Raw genomic sequence first — 18,592 nt, 5'->3', positions numbered from 1 at the left:
CTAGTGTAGGGCTTCATTAGCTAGGGGAACAAGGGGAAAGTCTTCCACTATGTCTTCCATGTTTCCCAAAGTCACTACCCTTCTTAGCAGAAGTCTATTAATGGCCTGGCACACTTGTATCACAGCTGCTCCCACAGTGGATTTACCAACTCCGAATTGGTCCCCAACTGACCGGTAGCAGTCTGGTGTTGCTAGCTTCCATAGAGCAATAGCCACTCTCTTCTCCACTGTCAGAGCTGGTCTCAAGCGAGTATTCATGTGTTTCAGGGCTGGGGAGAGCTCTCCACAAAGTTCAAAGAGAGTGGCCTTTCGCATTCAAAAGCTCTGCAGCCACTGCCCATCATCCCACACCTTCATAACGATGCGATCCCACCAATCTGTGCTTGTTTACTGGGACCAGAAGCGGCACTCCACCGAATGCAGATGGTGCGTGACAGTCTGCAGCAAACGGGAATTGTTTCGTTCTATGGCTTGTAGTAAAGCGGCCTCTGCAACATCGTAATTTTCAGCACTGCGGCTTCTGTCTCCCCCCTGAAAATACTGCAGGATAAGTCATGAGGTGTTTGTGATGCTCACAATAATAGTGCAGAGCTGAGTGGGCTCCATTCCTCTCAGGCAATGGCGTGCGCGTGGCAGAGAGGGAAGGGTTTGAAAAAATGGCACAAAAAGGCAATTGTTTGTTTGTTTGGACTGGGACAAAAAGGGAGAGGGGGAGATTTGAACTGGGTCAAGAAGAGAGGGAGGAAGAGAATATGTTGCATCATGGGAGGATGACAACCTTCCCAAATGCCCCTGCAGGCAGTTGCACTGTGAGATAGCAACCCATAGTGCACTGCTTTGATTGTTGACATAAGCGCAGATGGTGGGGACTCAATCCCCCGACGCAATGAGCGTGGTGTGATCACGCTCCTCTGAATTCTGCAGCTCAGCCGGTGAAGGTTGATTTAATTTAAATCGACCTTACTCTGCAGTGTAGACATACCCTGAGTATATTTGACATGGAGAAAATGAAAGACAAACATGAAACCCCACTATGCTGTTTTTACAGGGTCACTTTTCAGAGAGTGTAATCATTCAGCTAAGCCAATGCATTCAAAACACAATAATACCTCCATTTGAAAGACAAAGGTGACGTGATGAGGACTCTGATACTCTGCTTCAGCTGAGAGGCACACAGCACAACCCAGGGGAAGGAGGAGGTATTTAATAAAGTTTGCTTTAAGTCACTGTTATGATTCCCCCGGTTTGGGACTGCTGTGTACCAGTCAGGACCTTTTGGATGAAGGGAAACCATGGATACATCCCCTATGCTGGTTGCATTGAAGTGGATGTAGGAGCTACAATGCTGACTACACCACCAGGTGATTTGCCTACACTGGGGTAGTTCTCTATGCTGGCTTTAGGGCTGCGTTACATTGCCAGCAAGGCCAAAGCAACCCTAACACAGGAGTGAAGCTATACAGGGAATGAAGTTCAGGTGGAAAGTGCAGCACTTAGATAAAAGCAATAAAGTGAACACAAAAGAGCTATGTTTCACTTGAAATGATTTTCTCTTCATTTCAGCAACTTTGGAAGTCACTATAAAACAAAAATTCTTACTTTATAAGAAAGTAAACGTCTGTCATCTTTATCCAGGATGAAGCCATCGGCTAAATCATCAGCTGACATATGCTTGGGTTTCTTTTTGTTCCCATGTTCATTTTTTCCATGCATTCGAAGCAGTCTATCAGCCTGTGATTTAAAATAAATTTAGGAGAGGGCCTATATAGTACACAGATTACTTTGTATGAAAATTGGAGAGAATACAGAAAATTAAGAAAAGAAAAATCAAAGAGAAACCAATTCTTAACTAGCATTATTCACTTACCAGAGGGGAGGAAGGAACAACAAAAAGTAGAGATATGATAACGTATTAGCAGAAACTCTGAGTTTCCTTGTTTTGGTGGGTGGGACTGGTAAATTATTCTGACTGTATATATTGTAAATTTTATTTAGAAGGTCTTGAAATATATCTTATTTATCAAAAGCCTTGTGTACCTTTAGTAATGAAATATTTATTCACACTCAAATACATATTTGTATAAATGTATTATTTACCAGAAAGTAGTAGCTTCTTTGGAGTTTTATGGTTCTGCAATGTGCATGTATATTTCTTGTATTTGATATGGGTTTGGACAAAATATACCTAATAGGACTTTGAAAGGAATTTTAATTCTATGGGAATCAGTCAACTGACTCATCAGGCTGTAACTGAGTCATTACTTATTGTGGGGCATTTTTCCCCCAGCCACTAGTTGGACTGGGACTAGAGAGATGCACAGCACAGAAAAGAATCCTTCCCGCACTCTGCTGAGTGGCCAATGAGCAGCTCTGTTGTCACTATGAAAGGCTTGAAGCTGCAGTAGTCCTGTAGACCTAATTTGCCCCTTCTATGTGGGGAAGATCAATGTACCAGAAGTCTTTTGACCCACTCTTTGTGCACTGATGCACAGGGAGCACTTAGCTCCATGTTGTGTAAGGAACATGCAAACCTTCACAGGCAAGTCCTACCCCTCCAAAGAACAGAACTGCATCAGTGCAATTGCTAGGGGACCCTTTGACGCTACAGGAGGGAAACGGTGCAGAATTTGCTCAGATGTTAACTCAGCTCCTGTGCACTAAACAGGCTCATCTATCAAAGTTTAAGCACATCTTAGGTCTGAATGATATATAAAAAGACAGTCAAGGTGATACTTGTTTTTAACTAGAAAAAAATATTGGCACTCTTGCTATGTAACCTCACAAGCCAAGTATTCAGCCCATATTTGTTTTTAATGGTCAAATTAAAAATCCAGGAGAGAAAACAAAGTGTAAATCACAAGACCAATGTAGTGATGCAAATAGTGTCATTAGAATAGGACAGGGGACTTATTCTCAAATTCATCTACTGCAGTTTTTAATACGACTACTTTCAAACTGAGGTCAAGCAATGGCAAAAAATTGTAAGAGAGAGGGCTACAATACAATTTGAAACATCCTGGTACCTCTAATTTCTGGAGTCGTTCTTGCTCCTCTTTTGCCAACTCTTCCTCAGTCTTCATCCTGTCAGAGGGTTGTGCCTTCATCTCAAACCCAAGTTCTCGAACAATCATATCATACTCATCAGGCTAAAGAAATATACAATTCCATAATTAATAAAAATATCTATTTTCTATGCTCCTCCATCAGAAACCTTCTGGCTCATTCAAGAATTACTATGATTGGCTCTGGAGAAGGCGTGAAGGATGGCCAACACAATACAAGGTCAAAGGAGAGACTAATGGGACTAACTGAAATCCATGAAGACTTCCCTTTCCAGGAAAATTCTCACATTACAAAACATGCATACAGATATAAATATGAAGTCATAAGAAAATATATCCTCTCAAAAATACAGACAATAAAATATTTATAAATAAATTTAACTTACATAGCACTTTATATCTTCAAAACTATTATACAAACGTGAGTTACATCCCTGTTAGACAGGCATTATCCTCATTTAACAGACAAGGAAACTGAGGTACAATTAATCAACATGCCCAAAGCCACACTGCAAATCAGTGCTAGAGATGAAACTGGAACTCAGGAATTCCTAGTTCCCAGTCACACGGGTAATTCATTAGACCATGCCACTTATCTAAAAAATTACAGAGATAATAAATCTCTTACACTAAACCAGATAATGAATTCCCTCCCAAACAGCATATGAATGCAACAGAACATCAGTAATTCCCACTTTTTCTGTATCCAACAGATCTCAAAACAAAATCCACAAGGGTCTCATCTCAATTTAACATCCATTAGGCCTATTCCTAAAAACCTGATCAGTTACTCATGTCATAATATATTTATCTACCTGTTAGAACTTCTGAGTTCACTTTCACAATGAATCTACCCAAATCACTAGTATTTTCACCCTTTTTTGTAAGTCTTGAGAGATTTACTAGGCCAGTTGAAGCAGTAGTGAAGTTACTGCCACAGAAAGCTATTGATAAGTTAAAGAATTTGTGTACAAGAGGCATTTCAAAGGCATTTACAAACTTAGTCAATTTCCTTATCAAGCAGAATGCTAACTCTTCAAGAAAATGTTTGTGTCTTAAAATTAAACCAAAATATTGTTCACATTTTTATCCAGCAAGGAATCTCTCAAATTCAACATCAAATGAAAAAGAATAAAAGGTAGCCATAACCATGATGGAGTTACTTGGGGCACAGGATTTAAAATACTTAATATGAATCCTTTTATTTCTTTAAAATTAGCATACTTAATATCTTTCCAACCTCATAATTTTGACATGAAATTCCCCTGAAAGGTTGTATAATTCTTTCAATTTAACTAAAACACAGGGCTTTTCAATACTTTAATTAGAAATTATGATCTACAAATAACTAGTGATCAAATTCTGCCTTAACTCTCAATTACTGGTTTGGTTCTAGTAACAGAGTCAAATCAGTAAAGGTTGCAACAAAACAAAGCTGTATTGCCAAAACCTTACCTTGGGTTTCTCCTCTTCTTTATCTTTCCTCTCTGACTTTGGGGTTTTATGGGAAAGAAGGGTTTGGATTTCTTTCCAGTCAGTATCAAGTTTTTCTGTAAGTTCCAAGGCATTTTCTCTCTGAGTTTGTCTCTCTCTCTAGAAAAATAAAAATATGCATATAACACTATTATTGTTCAATTGACCAGTAATTTATGTAACCAAACAAGGAAGATCATTTGCAGCATCAAGAGCAGATAAGGTCCATAGGTAGCCAAAACCAAATATATAATAAAAATGAGTTCATATCAACTCCTATTTTGCAGCAGTAAGCAGCCTTGGCAGAGGAAGTAGCACAAAGCTGCAAAGGGTGACACAAGGGCAGAGCACGGCAAACAAGTTAGCCATGCTAACAGAGTTCATAGGTGGAGGATTTGGGAACCTACAGAGATGCAAACACTCTATCCAGTTTTCCCAAAGTAAACAGGGTCAGGTATCTTTTGGGATCTTTCAGCTCCATGTTTAGAAAGCCATACTCCCTTTGCTTACTGTGCCATCAGTACTTTTCACCTGTGAAGAGGGAAGATGTGGTGGTTTTCATGTCCTAAAGCTGAAAAGGATTTTATGGAACATTTTCTGCCTTCTGTAAGTTTTCACATAGAAAATGATGTGGTTTTTTTATTCAAAGGCTATAAGCTTACCTTCTCTTGTTTGGATTTGGCAATTAGCTCTTCAATGAGCTCCTTGCGAGATTTAGGTTTTTCCTCCTCTTCATCTTGTTCCCCAGTGAGTGCTTTCTTACGAAGGAGACCTCCACCCCCACCAAAGTGAGCAGCAGTTAGCTCAGCTGGAAAAAGAAAATTGAAAGGATTAATTAATTACAACTCTATAGATTTGTGCTGTCATTAAGCTGTTGGGCTGCTTTTCCCTATTATTAATGCACAGGAGCAACCGATGGATTCCATGTAAGAGTAAAGTATCTAGTTAACCAAGTTTTAAACCCCCATTTCTGCAGGCAAAGATTGATGCCTGGCCTAAGTTAAGATGAGATTTTTCTGAAAAGATTCCCATCCTCATCTTGGATTTCCAAATTTTGTTAAGTTTCCCTTCAAATACACCTAAGCAAAAGATACTTTTTGAGTTAACATAGAAATGTAGCTCTTCTTATCTGATGATATCAAAGCACTTTAACATATTAATTAAGCCTCACAACACTAGTATGAAAATAAGCATTATTATTCCTATTTTACAGATAGAGCATAGAGAAGTCAAGTGAGTTGACCAGAGTTCCAGAAAAGGTCTATGAGAAAGCCAGGAATAGAATGCGCTTTAATCACCAGACACTGACTGCGTTTGATTTGTAAGAGCACATAAATCTAGACCTCGATCCTGCAGACACTTAGAAACCATTAATTTAAAGAACATGGGCAGTTCCACTGGACTACAAACACGCAGAAGGGTTTGCAGGATCAGGACGTCAGACATCACAAGAAGGACATATGCCCCATGAAAGGAACCCAGGATAATATGTTAGCCCCAACAATGGATTTTTTTTCTTGTCCTCACTGTCCTAACTTTCATGTCAGATACAATTTGTATTCAGTAGTTTTACTGAAGTAGTGCCCCAAAACTAAATAACCTGAAAACCTGTTTAAAATAAAAATTTTACGTGAAATGTTTATAATTTAGCAGGATACAGAATTAAATATCTATTTTTTCTTTAAAGCTACCTTTCCTCTTATTGAGTTAAATCAGCCTCTGTTTTAATAAATGAAGGCCATGATTCTGCAATTTGCTTTGCTCAGATGCAGTAGTCCATTAGAGTTTACAATTCATGAACTCCTACAATTTATTCATTACAGAATATTCACTGTTGGAAGAGGTGTGAGTGTTTCTATTGACATTAAAGACATAAGTAAAGTAAAGGAAGAAAACGAAAAGCTGCCAGGTTGGTTTTTACCTATCTATCCATCTAAACACAGCTTCAAACAACCTTTATTCAGACGAGAAAGATTTATTTATATCATAGAAGATTAGAGATGGAAGGGACCTCAGGAAGTCATTTAGTTCAACCTCACTCCCCAACACATGCACACAAGTCCTCTCCAAGTCAAGGGAGATACTTGTATAAATATGGATTACTCACATGACAAAGGGTTGCAGAAACTAGCTCCAGATTTGCCAAATAGAGAAGATAAAAATCAGTATGGAAAGAATGTTAATTTACATCTCCTATGAACAGCTATACCCAAATGGCCAGACTGCAAACCCCTTACTCATGTTAGTAAGCACTTATTGACATAAGAAATCCCATTGACTTCAATGGGACAATTTGCGTGAATAACTGCTCACTATTGTAACCAGGGGATTCATAATCTGGTCCAAAGAAATTAAAAAAAAAAAAAAGTATTTGTTTTATTTGTTTTAACATGGACAAAACAAGTATTATCCCCTAGCTGTATTCTGAAAAATGGCTCATCTATTTGTGCTGAAATTTTCCCCCAAAAAAACAATTCAGCCTAAAGTACATACCCAGCATGGAAAGTTTTAGCCCATATAGTTGAAGTATGGTAAAATTATAAAGCAACTGAAAATAGGGTCTTATAATGAAATGTGTTAGGCAGCCTCAACTATAGGTGTTACTACTGGTGCCACCTATAATGTACCATACTTGCAGACATCCTGACAACTCTATTATCGTTGATTTTAAACCAGAGTTTACTTTAAGTGCACTTACTTTAGGGATAATCCATATGTGAAAAGTCAATTATGATGTGGATTATATATATTGCTTAAAATTGTGAATGGTTAAAAATGCCAACATAATATTGGCAGTTATCTAGTTCTAATCACCATTTCCTATAAGACTAAAAGAGGAGAACAGAAGGCTGATTTAACTCTGAACCTTTTCTTTACATTCTTTTTCAATGAAAACTGGGTAAACAGCAATTCATAGATATGTTAACAATGAAAATTACACTGGATAAAAATTTATTAAGGTATCAGCTTGACTCTTCTTACCTGACAATATTCCTCTTTCTTCAGTATCACTGTCGCTATCAATAATGTCATTAAGTTTTTCAATATCTGCCAAAGATTGGCCATAATGGGTCAATTCTTCATCTTCATTGAGATTATAGATACTTTTCTTTTCATGGTTTTGCTGTGAAAAATAAACAAACCAACCAATTTAGAAATGAAACATTTTTCAGTTTATTACCAGTTAATAAGTTAACAATGACTGATCGAAGATTTTTCCCCCCAAAAAGCTCATTTTTTCAGTTTAGCCCAGGAGAACCCTATTTCATTTCTCTATTATTTTAACTGCATTAACAAGCCTACAATTTCATTCAGATACATTAAAGCTAGAAACAGTGAGCCTCTCACACCAGTTTTTACACTCCATCAACTCCATCATTGACACTACAGAATTAAACCAGTGTTAAGTAAGTGACGTATCAGGCACAATAGTCTGGGGAAACAGCTTTCTTTATCAGTTAAAAAATGACTGATAAAAGTAAATCAAAAGCAACCTTGCATTTTGTGTGTGTAAAAAGTCAAATAGAAGTTTTTTAAAAAAAAATAAAATGTTTCAGGCTTAATAATCACTAAAAAATTAGTTAACTTTTCCAGTAACTTAGTTTTATTCCTAAAATTAGCTGTCTATACTATCATGCTGCTTAGTTCAGGAGTCCAAATATGATGTAGATGGAAGTAGTATTCCAAACCAATTCCACTTCTTAGAATGATAAGACCCTAAAATGAGCTTCATGGGCCATCAAGAGAAACGGCCTTTTTCAGAACGTGAAATTGTGTTTAATGACCACAGAAGGATTTACATTTTGTGGGAATGAAATTGAGGTTTGTCTAGTTTAACTCCCAAAATCACAACAATTCTGTAAATATTAAAATAATTCAGCTTTAAAATGTTTATTTTGGATAAAGCTGGTCAAAAATTTTCTGGGCAAATACTGTTTTTCAATAGAAAAATTGGTTTTTGACAAAACTGTTCATGAAATATGTCTCCTTTGCATAGAAAATTTTGATTTTTCATAAAAATCCCCAAATGCCCAACAACCAAACTATTTCAGGTTTTGACCTAGATTTTTTGGTTTTCTTATTTCTACCAAGAATTCTGAAATTTTCAATCATTTTTTTTATTTGAGCTCTAATTCTGGAATTCATTTAGATTGAATAAAAGGTGCAGACAGGTTTTCAGAAAACGAAATGTGTGGGAGTAAAAAATAGAAGTGAGGTATGGTTGCCACACTGCAGGGTTTTGGTAGAACCCTTTGGGCCAAGCAAAGTATTATTTATGGAAAGCTTTATTTGGCAATTCAAATATTTCTACTTCTATATTTTAAAAATTATTTTTCATTCCTATACTTTACCTGTCGTTCCAAAGCAAACCTCTTCATCATCTTCTCCTCTGGGCTTATTTTGGTATTATATTCACCAAAACGCTTATCTTTAAATACATTGGACTTTTCCCGTTCTTTGTATTCTTTCAGCAAAGTTTGTGTACGCTGAAAAACAGATCAAAGCATAAAATTAACAGCACATCTGAAGCCAAGGCATTTACAAATCAAATGACTTTGCAGGATCCTGCATTAAGGTCTAATTTATTTTCACTCATTCATGTGCGCGCGCGCGCACACACACACACACACACACACACACACACACACACACACACACAGCTGAGTAAGAGATGGGCAGCCTATGTGAAAATGTATGCAGAGCAATTAAAGAGTCTTAGGAGAACACTAGTGGGGACTATAAAAAAAGACTGATTATGATCAGTACTGTACATTTAATTTTCTTCACCCCTTATTTCATTAAAGGATGATTAGTATATTTTATTATACTCCTGTAACAAATGTAAACAATGCCAATGAAGAATTGTCATCTCAGTCCAGCTCCTAGTGTACAAGAAAGAATCTATCAGAAACCAATGTTGGCAGCCTGAGTGGAAGGTCAATAATCAAGTGGGTATGGATACTGAGCTACCTATTTCACCCTGAAAGCAGACCCCCTAAATCAGCAGTGAGGCATATTTAGGAGGTCAGAGCAGGGAAATTTGGCAGGTTAGGATGGGGATGTCTGTATTGTATCTGTTTTGCAGATAAAGAGAGTTTCACCACTTCCTAGTACTGTTAATACAGTATATTTTACTAGCACTTGATTTACTTGGCATTTTTTTTTTAAAAGGAAAAAAAAAAAACCCAAACACTTAGTAACAAGACATTTAATTTTCCAGTATTAATCAATTAAAATTTTGTAACACCAAGGCCAATGTTAAAACAATCTGGAAACTAATTTACAATCTCTTCCTCTCACACTGCCACATCACAACCAATATATTTTCAGCAAGCTGGCTACCTTCAGTATTAGGTTCAAAAAGGCCAGTAGCAATACAAAGCATTAAAAAAAATGTTTAGCTGATTCTTGAGGATAAATTCTATTATTATTATTATTATTATTATCTCAAACTACTGTGGACAGCAAAATGGCTGAAGTTTCTAGCTATTGCCTTCTGCACCCATGTCACAGATGCAGAAACACTAAATAAGTGAAGTCCTACTTCATCTGAGACACTGTAAAATTTATGTTTCCCTTCCATCTGTTTATTTAACATACATGTATATAATTTTCAAGGAATTTTTAACATGATCCAGTTTCTCTTTTTAATACTTTTAGCAAAGAAAACCCTTCTCCATCTTGACACTTATTAGGCAGACCATCATTAATTGCCTTTATTCACAGTAACTTTATCGCATACAGGGCTTCTCAAGGGTTTTCAAAATATGCACAATGAAAAATTAAAACACAGTTTCCCTTGTATTGTATTATTTCACAGATACATTTGTTTTTCTTTTGAAGGAGATCTCTAAATTCTGTTTACTGATGGACGGCATATACATGGCAGTGAGAATGTGAAGGAAATTAATTTTTTTTTTTTTAAACACAGATTTAATATAATCCAGTACTGGATTTACATCACTCGTGCTGCATTTGCAGAGACAGATTGGGAAGTAGTTCTGGTGCCTTCAGTAAGGGATGCCATAGGTTGCTAGGCTCTCAGGCATAAAGTATGTATGTAGTTAATGTAATGTACTAATGTGGTGGTGTTTTTGGCTATGGACTCAGTGACAAGTCAGAGTACCACTCCGATGCTGCAGTCCGTGGCCTATTATTTATATTACAGTAGCACCAAGGAATCATAATAACGAACAGGTAGGTGCTGTAGAAAGAAGTAACAATGGAGACAGTCCCTTCACCCAGAGCTCACAATCTAAAATACAAAGAGTAGAGGATGCAACTGGCAGATGAAATAGACAAACCGGGTAAGGGTAGTTTGATAAGATGAAGTAACAACACTCAGTTTAAAAGAAAAGCAGAAGTCTTATCTTAGCACTTGCCTAACCATTTCCCTTCTAATAAGGGGAAACTTTAAAATAATATTTAAAAAAGATGTTCACTTGGGTACAGGTCCTTTGTAATCCAGGCTTCTTACTCTTGGTCTTCTCAAATAACAGTGTTTCCCATAAAGTAAAATGACTAAGGCCCCAATTCTGTAAAGACTTAAGCCTTAAACTGAAATCAAAGAGACTATGTTAATGAAGTTAACATTTTACAGGCTTGGACCTAAATTTGCACTGTGGTATAGACCAGCGTTTCTCATTTTTTTTTATACCAGAGACACGCTTACTGCCTTCTTAAACTGTCAGGGAAATCTCAGGGGTCAGCAAGGAGTCCGCCACAGACTAGCCATTGAGAAACACTGGTATAGACCACTGGGAGAAGTCCAAATTTGTTTGAATTCTGGTCTACACCTGAAACTTAGATCAACCTATCTATATTGCTAAGGGCTGTAAAAAATGTCATGCCGTGTGCGACACAGTTAGGGTGAACTAATCCACACTGTAGACGCAGTTAGGTCAACAGAAGAATTCCTCCATCAACCCACTGCCTCTCAAGGAGGCCCACTTACCATAGCAACAGAAAAACCCCTCCTGTAGTGTCTACACTACAGCAGCATGGCTGAAGCTGTGCCACTATAGCGTAGGCATACTCTCAATCTGTGATTTCAGCAAGCTAGAATATTACTTTTCTTGAACAGTAAATCAGAATAATGTATGAAGCAGTTTGTGGGCATTATGTTAGATTTCCCATACTTATTAGACTTATACTTTAAGGTCAGAAGGAACCATTGCGATCATCTAATCCAGTGGTTCTCAAATCAGGGGTACATGTACCCTTAGGGGTACGGAGAGGTCTTCCAGAGGGTACATCAACTCATTTAGATATTTGCCTAGTTTTACAACAGGCTACATAAAAAGCACTAGCAAAGTCAGTACAAACTAAAATTTCATAGAGACAACTTTATATTGCTCTATATACTGAAATGTAAGTACAATATTTATATTCCAATTGATTTATTTCATAATTATACGGTAAAATGAGAAAGTAAGCAATTGTTCAGTAATAGTGTGCTATGACACTTTTGTATTTTTATGTCTGATTTTGTAAGCAAGTAGTTTTTAAGTGAGGTGAAATTTGAGGGTACACAAGACAAATCAGACTCCTGAAAGAGGTATAATAATAATCTTAAAAGGTTGAGAGCCAGTGATCTAGTCTGACCTCCTGCACATTGTAGGCAAAAAACCTCACTCACCCACTCCTGAAATAGACCCTTAACCTCTGGCTGAATTACTGAAATTCTCAAATCATGGTTTAGGACTTCAAATTACAGAGAATTCACGACTGACACTAGTTTAAACCTGCAAGTGAGCCATGTCCCATGCTGCAGAGGAAGGTGAAAACCCCTCTGTCAATCTGATTAAGGGGAAAATTGGGAAGTTAGATGTTGATTATGATTCTTAACAGGATGAAAGGAAGTGAAGGCTCATGTATTTTCACCATTCACCTAATGTGGCTAATAAGTCATTTCATCCTGAAGACAGAGCTCTGACCTTAATGTCACAACAGGAACAGTATATAACATTGTAGGGGCCAGTTTTAGAGATGGTCTCAGGGTATGGGACATAAGGAACTCATTGAGACATTCTGAGTTTCATGAACACATGGACATCTTTAAAGTGGCATCATCATTTTGAGGCATCATCATCGCATTGCATCCTGACATGTCTACGTCATAATGCCAGTTCGACCAGTGTAGCTTGGATCAACATCATAATAACAACAATAAATAATAACAATAAAGGACTTTGTAGTTATGATCATAAGAACGGCCATACTGAGTCAGACCAATGATCCACCTAGCCCATTATCCTGTCTTCTGACAGTGGTCAATGCCAAGTGCTTCAGAGAGAATGAACAGAAAAGGCAATCAAGTGATTCATCCCTTGTTGTCCACTCCCAGCTTCTGGCAAACAGAGGCTAGCGACACTACCTACCCATCCTGGCTAATAGGTCCATCAATGGCTATCCTCCAGGAACTTATCTAGTTCTTTTTCAAACCCTGTTATAGTTTTGGCCTTACAACACCCCTTGGCAAGGAGTTCCACAGGTTTATTGTGCATTGTGTGAAGAACAAACTTTTGTTTGTTTTAAACCTGCTGCCTATTAATTTCAATGAGTGACCCCTATTTCTAGTGTTATGTGAAGGAGTAAAATATTCCTTATTCACTTTCTCTACACCAGTCAAGATTGTATAGACCTCTATCATCTCCCCCTCTTAGTTGTCTCTTTTCCAAGCTGAAAAATCCCAGTCTTTTTAATCTCACGTCAGAAAAGACATGGAACAGCTTCCTTATGTCACCCTTCTCTGTACCTTTTCCAATTCCAGTACATCATTTTTTGAGATTGGGTGGGGGACCAGATCTGCACGCAACATTCAAGATGTGAATGTATAGGATGTATAGTTCTATAGTAAGGTAAATGTCATCCTTACTTTCTAGTCAGAGAACTCAAGACACAGAGCAATCTTTTTGCCTGACAATTTTCCAGAGAAGGTACAGTTTATTTATCCATATTTATACAGTACTCACTCCTCATTGGGGCCCTTAGATGCCACTGCAACACACACACATCACCACCATCAATAAGTAGAAGAATAAATTGACTTACCAAAAGTTACAGAGCAAGTAAATAACAAAAGGCAGGAAAAAATCCCTACTGATCGGCCTCTACTCTATTCTGTGGCTGTTGTTTGAGAATGGGGCTGTACCCCCACATAACATAAGGGCAGTCTGGGTGAGATTTGCGCCATCAAACCCTCTGGGCCACACTATAGACTTCCTTGATCATTTGCATAATCTGAGGATGTGCACCACAGCTGCTGCCATCTGGCAACAGGGGTTTACTCCAGTTCAGTCCAGTCCTCGTCTGGTGAGGGGCCTTCCCCCCAGTCCGGCGTTTTCTTACCTTCTTGACAGCCTTGGACCGCGAGACGCCCGGCAGCCCCACATCGTGTTTGGTTCTCCTCCCCAAGATATGAAACTTCTGCTTGTTGACCTTCACCTCGAAGGGGTTGTTCTTGACCATCGCCGTCACGGCCCCGCTTGGGTCCTTGGCTCTGGCAGCCACCAGGCCCTTTCTCCTCTGCTTAGCTGCTTTTCCCATCCTAGAGTGTGTGTGTGTTAATATTCGCTCAGCAGCATGAAGAACCGGGGACCACGGTCTCGGACAGACAGGTTCCTGAGGCAGAGGGGATGGGGGGGAGGGAAGGGAGCCACGCTAAAGAAAATGGCACCCAACGACCCCGACCTTAACCTACCCCGAGGGGCTGGTTCCCTCCCAGCTGGCGGCTGCTGCACGCACCTCGCGCGAGAACGTCTCAGTATCGTAAGACCTAGCCCAGCTTCGCTACCGACCACTCACACACCCCCGACCACTCTAGAGCCGCACCCCACACTTCTCGCGAGAGTTTGTCGCAAAATCCCGCGATACTTGTGGGCGGCAGCAGCGGCGAGGCTCAAACAAGAGAAGAGATCGGAGCGGCTCTACCCTCCCAGCATGCAACGCTCCAGCGAGTGCGCGCGCTCATTACTCCTAGCTACCAATGAGCCTGCTTGGACGCAAGGGGCGCGGGGCGGGCGGAGCGCGTCGCCTGCTGGAAGCTGTAGTCTGCGGGGCGGAGCCGTCAGGAGCGAGCGAGGGAGGAGGAGGAGGAGGAGCGCGGCATAGTCCCGCCCCCTGTGGGCTGCCCCCGCCCGGCCCCTTTCCCCGCCCCTTTAAGCGGGGGGGGGGGCGGTGAGGAGCGGGTGATGATGATGATGATGGGTGAGAGCAGCGCCCAGCACTAGACTTCGGGGCCGGATGAGTAGAGCCCGGGTGTCCCGGCGGTGGCGGGGCAGGAGGCGGGGGCGAAGGAGGTGGCGGCGGCTCTGAGGGGATAGAGGGGTCGGAGCCTTTATCATGGAGATCGAGAACATCGTGGCCAACACGGTGCTGCTGAAAGCCAGGGAAGGTGAGCGGCGCAGGGGGCGAAGAAGGGGTGCGTGCGCGCGCGGCGGAGGGGACGGGGTGCTGGGAAAGGACGGGGGCAAGAGGCGAGGCTTGAGGGTGAGAGGAGAAGTGGGGGCGAAGGGGGATGGGAGGGCGCGAGAGGGAGGCGGCGGAGGGGAGGGGAGAGGAGCCCGGCTGCCAGGGGAGGAGGGGAGATGGGCAATGTGGAGGGAGTGTTTGGGGAAGGGGCGACTCGAAGGGTGCAGGGGAGCGGATGGTTGCAACGAGAGGCAGAGGCTGGATGAGGAGGGAAGGCACTGAAATGAGGGTGGGGAAAGAGACGTGGGCTGGGAGAATGAAGGGGAAAGGATCCAGCGCCTGGATGCGAGGCTGAAGGTAAGATGTGGGGGAGTCTTTATCAGCGCTAAGGAGCGTGGAGCTTGTTCCTCAGCTTCACCAAGGTAGGATGTAAACATCCAATAGTGTGATGATAAATACTCCTGCCAAATTTCTCTTGTTTGGGTATTAAATGTAAATAGTTGTTAATGTTTCTTCACTCTCTCACTTCCTTGGGTGCAAATGACTTTGCCGGCTGTTTCAGAGAGAGATTTAATCTTTCACTTTAATTCAAAAAGTGGTTATGGGATGGGAGGGTAGGTTATGTGGCTGCAGCCCCAACTATCAGGGAGAAGCTACCTATTCAATTTAAATAGGCTCTAACTTTATCTAAAACTTTAAGAAACTTTTGTCTTGTCCTCAAATTCCCTGACAATGTAAAAAGTAACTGATAAATGCTGCCTGCAGTTTCAGGTTGAGCGTCTTTCACTGCTTGGTATTAAAGTGTCTGACTATAAATGTGTATAACTGCTGAGAGTCATCTAACTTTAAGATGGCTTCTCCAATGAGCAACCATATTTTAAATACATGAAATCTTGTTTCTTAAATGTTTTTTTTAATGCACAGTTGCATAAATGGCTGCATGAAAGCCTCTCCAGACTTCCACTCTACCATAGTAGATTCTGCCCCTGAACTCCACTGTTCTTGTTCTCTTTGGACCTGATCCTGTTACTCCTAATTGCATTGAGTAGCTTTTTGAGAGTCCTGCTGATTTCAGTGGGATGACTCAAGTGTGTAAGGGTAGAAAAATCTGGCCCTATATGTTTTGCAAGTCACTCCCACTCTAAATGGGTTTGGCACATATACTATACATGTATCCAGTGAAAACTGCCTTAAGTAGCCTGAATAAAAAAATAAATAAATCAGTCTTCTAATTTTTGAAATTGGGCTTAGAAAATAGAATAAAGATCACAATTTTGATATATTTCCCATATAGTTTTGTTAGTTAAAAAGACCGCCTCAGCTTTGATAAGTGGTTTGTTCCACTGACAATACACATCTGTGGGGTTGCAGCCTGGGGTTGGAGTTTGCATTGGAATGATCTAAGAAATAGGGAGCGTGTGGACGGAGCATGGGCACAGTAGAGCTTGGAGCCAGATCCCACTAAGGGTAGACTGGTAACTGGGTGTGCTTTCAAGTGGCTGCTTAACATAGGGTTCCCTCCTTAATTTAGGTTCCACTATATATAGAATAAATTATGATTGCATGACTGACCAAAATGAGAGTTTTTACTGTACTCTCAGATGTGTAGTTTGAGAGCAGCTGGTTTGAATGTGACCAATCCTACCCAAGATTAAATTTATTGTGAGGAGTAATGACAGTGAGTAAACATTATGTTTCTATTCTTTCTCCCTTTTCCCTTTATATAGTTATGAGCAAGTACAATAGATTTTGGCTTTGAATCCTAATCACTTTATCAGTAGTGAATGTCCTGTCTTCGGTCTTTTAGGTTTCTGTCTTGGGGGCATCTTGATGTGTCTTACATTACTGTTTGAGTAACACTTTGAAAAATGTATTTGCCATATATGGAGTGCACTTACTGGTCCTGGGAAGGTTTGCTTCCCTACTTTCAACAGGAACACCCCACATCAGCTTAGTTGCTGTCCCCTCTATCCTGAGCTGGTGTGAGGGCTGTGGGTGCATGAAACTGACTCAAATACTGTGGTGATGGATGCATAAGAAATAGAGTAAATGTTCACTTAGAGAGAGCTGGACGGGTGGGTCAAAAACCACCCAGTTCTCTGAGGCATCTCTTCCTTTCCAGCTGTCGTTTTTTCATCTCTCATTGCGTAGTGTGCAGGGGCAGAAGAGACTAGGAAAGTGCATAGTTGCTGCTTCTTACATAAAGGTCATATCCTCAGCAGGTCTAAAGCAGCATAGCTCCGAGGATCTTGCAGTTAATGTTGGACTACATCAATAATTCATCTTATGAAATGGGGAAATTGCATAAGGTTGGATGGGAGCAAGTTACATACTTTTATTATAGCATAAATATTTCACTTGAATTTGCTAATTATTTTTCCGACTCTACTATGTTCCTGTAAAAAGTTAAATCCATTTCCATTTCTCAAAGCCAGGCTAGAGGAAAAAGGACTATGTTCTTAGCTATGTAGTACATAGCTGTCTAACTTGACGCTTTCTCATGACACGGATGGGGTAGGCAAAATATTAATCTTGAAATCACTTTACGAACATCAATCCTTCACTAATCCTGTGAGGTAGATGGTTATTATCTGCATTTCACAGATAAGGAAATTGAAGCAGAGGTGTTGCATGCCTTGCTCACATCCATAGAAAAGGTCTACTTCAAAGCCTTGGTTAGAATTCAGGAATTCCTGGCTCCTAGACTCAAAATCAGATTAATAGACCATGCCTCTAAGAATGTGTGGGGAGAACCTTGATGGTTTTGGAAGGTGTCTTAACAATGATGAGATCCCTTTAGTTTTGGGTGATGTCTTGTGCCATTAATAGAATGGTAGCTAAGGTCTTGGCATTTGATTAGGAAATGCTGGCTTGAAACTATTAGGCCTTGTGACTTTTAGGAATGACTTCAAGCAAAATAACTTCCAAATTCTTTCCTCTTTTGTAGGGCTGATTCTAATGATGTTGGCAGTTGATAGTACAAAAAGTACTGCCAGTTGTTTCTATGGACCACCCATTTGCCAAAAGAAGTGTAAAGTGTTTCTGCTATTATGCTGACAATCTAGAAGAGATGTGTGGGTATGGAAATACTTGCTGGCTAAAATATGGTTTGTTTTAATTAATTAAAATAATTTAAAATATAAAATCCAATTAATTGAATTTTAATTAAATTCTCAATTATTCCAGTCCCTGAATGTCTGAAGACTTTGAATGTCTACCAGTATTTTTGCATAATATGCTTTACTTGTGGTGTTAAACTTATTCAATCTGCTTGACAATGATGCCAGTCTTTATCAACCCATTTGTCCAATTTTTCCTCTAGTATCTTCATGTTTTCATATTATGTCCAAAACCAGCTGAATCCAGAAACTCCAAATTTGTCCTGTATGTTTGTCCCCTTTGAGGACTGCTACCATGGAGCAGCATGAACCACATTTTAATAAAATATGGTCATGTGGCCCACCTCTTCTGCATTCATGATCACATAACATCCCTATGGCAACTACATCAATTCCTTGCATGGGGAAGTAATACTAGGGAAATATTAACTGTAGTTTTTAACTTCTTTTAACATAATTTAGCAATTAGTCAATAGCTCATCTTTGTATGCCTGGCCATTATGTCCAAAAAAAGGACTTCCTATT

At 39.8% G+C, this 18,592-nt stretch overlaps 2 protein-coding genes across 2 annotated transcripts in view; one reads left to right on the top strand and one right to left on the bottom strand.

Moving 5' to 3' along the window:
- Positions 1-14,348, bottom strand: part of NOP14 (NOP14 nucleolar protein) — a 34,280-nt gene extending 19,932 nt beyond the window's left edge. Inside the window, exons 1-7 of the mRNA XM_067558893.1 lie at positions 13,887-14,348; positions 8,888-9,022; positions 7,518-7,659; positions 5,198-5,343; positions 4,518-4,655; positions 3,024-3,146; positions 1,600-1,731 (exon numbers count right to left, since the gene is read on the bottom strand). Coding sequence (XP_067414994.1) covers positions 1,600-1,731; positions 3,024-3,146; positions 4,518-4,655; positions 5,198-5,343; positions 7,518-7,659; positions 8,888-9,022; positions 13,887-14,084 — 1,014 coding nt within the window. The 5' untranslated portion in view covers positions 14,085-14,348. The remainder of the gene's footprint in view (positions 1-1,599; positions 1,732-3,023; positions 3,147-4,517; positions 4,656-5,197; positions 5,344-7,517; positions 7,660-8,887; positions 9,023-13,886) is intronic.
- Positions 14,349-14,754: 406 nt separating this feature from the next.
- Positions 14,755-18,592, top strand: part of GRK4 (G protein-coupled receptor kinase 4) — a 66,441-nt gene continuing 62,603 nt past the window's right edge. The window contains exon 1 of the mRNA XM_067558892.1: positions 14,755-14,931. Coding sequence (XP_067414993.1) covers positions 14,880-14,931 — 52 coding nt within the window. The 5' untranslated portion in view covers positions 14,755-14,879. The remainder of the gene's footprint in view (positions 14,932-18,592) is intronic.

The sequence above is a fragment of the Emydura macquarii genome, unplaced genomic scaffold (assembly GCF_026122565.2).
Source record: "Emydura macquarii macquarii isolate MOO-44397 ecotype Brisbane River unplaced genomic scaffold, CSIRO-AGI_Emac_v2 contig_2199, whole genome shotgun sequence".
Lineage (NCBI taxonomy): Eukaryota > Metazoa > Chordata > Testudines > Chelidae > Emydura > Emydura macquarii.
The sequence above is the reverse complement of the archived record's forward strand: the minus strand, read 5'-3'. Positions and strand labels throughout refer to the sequence as shown.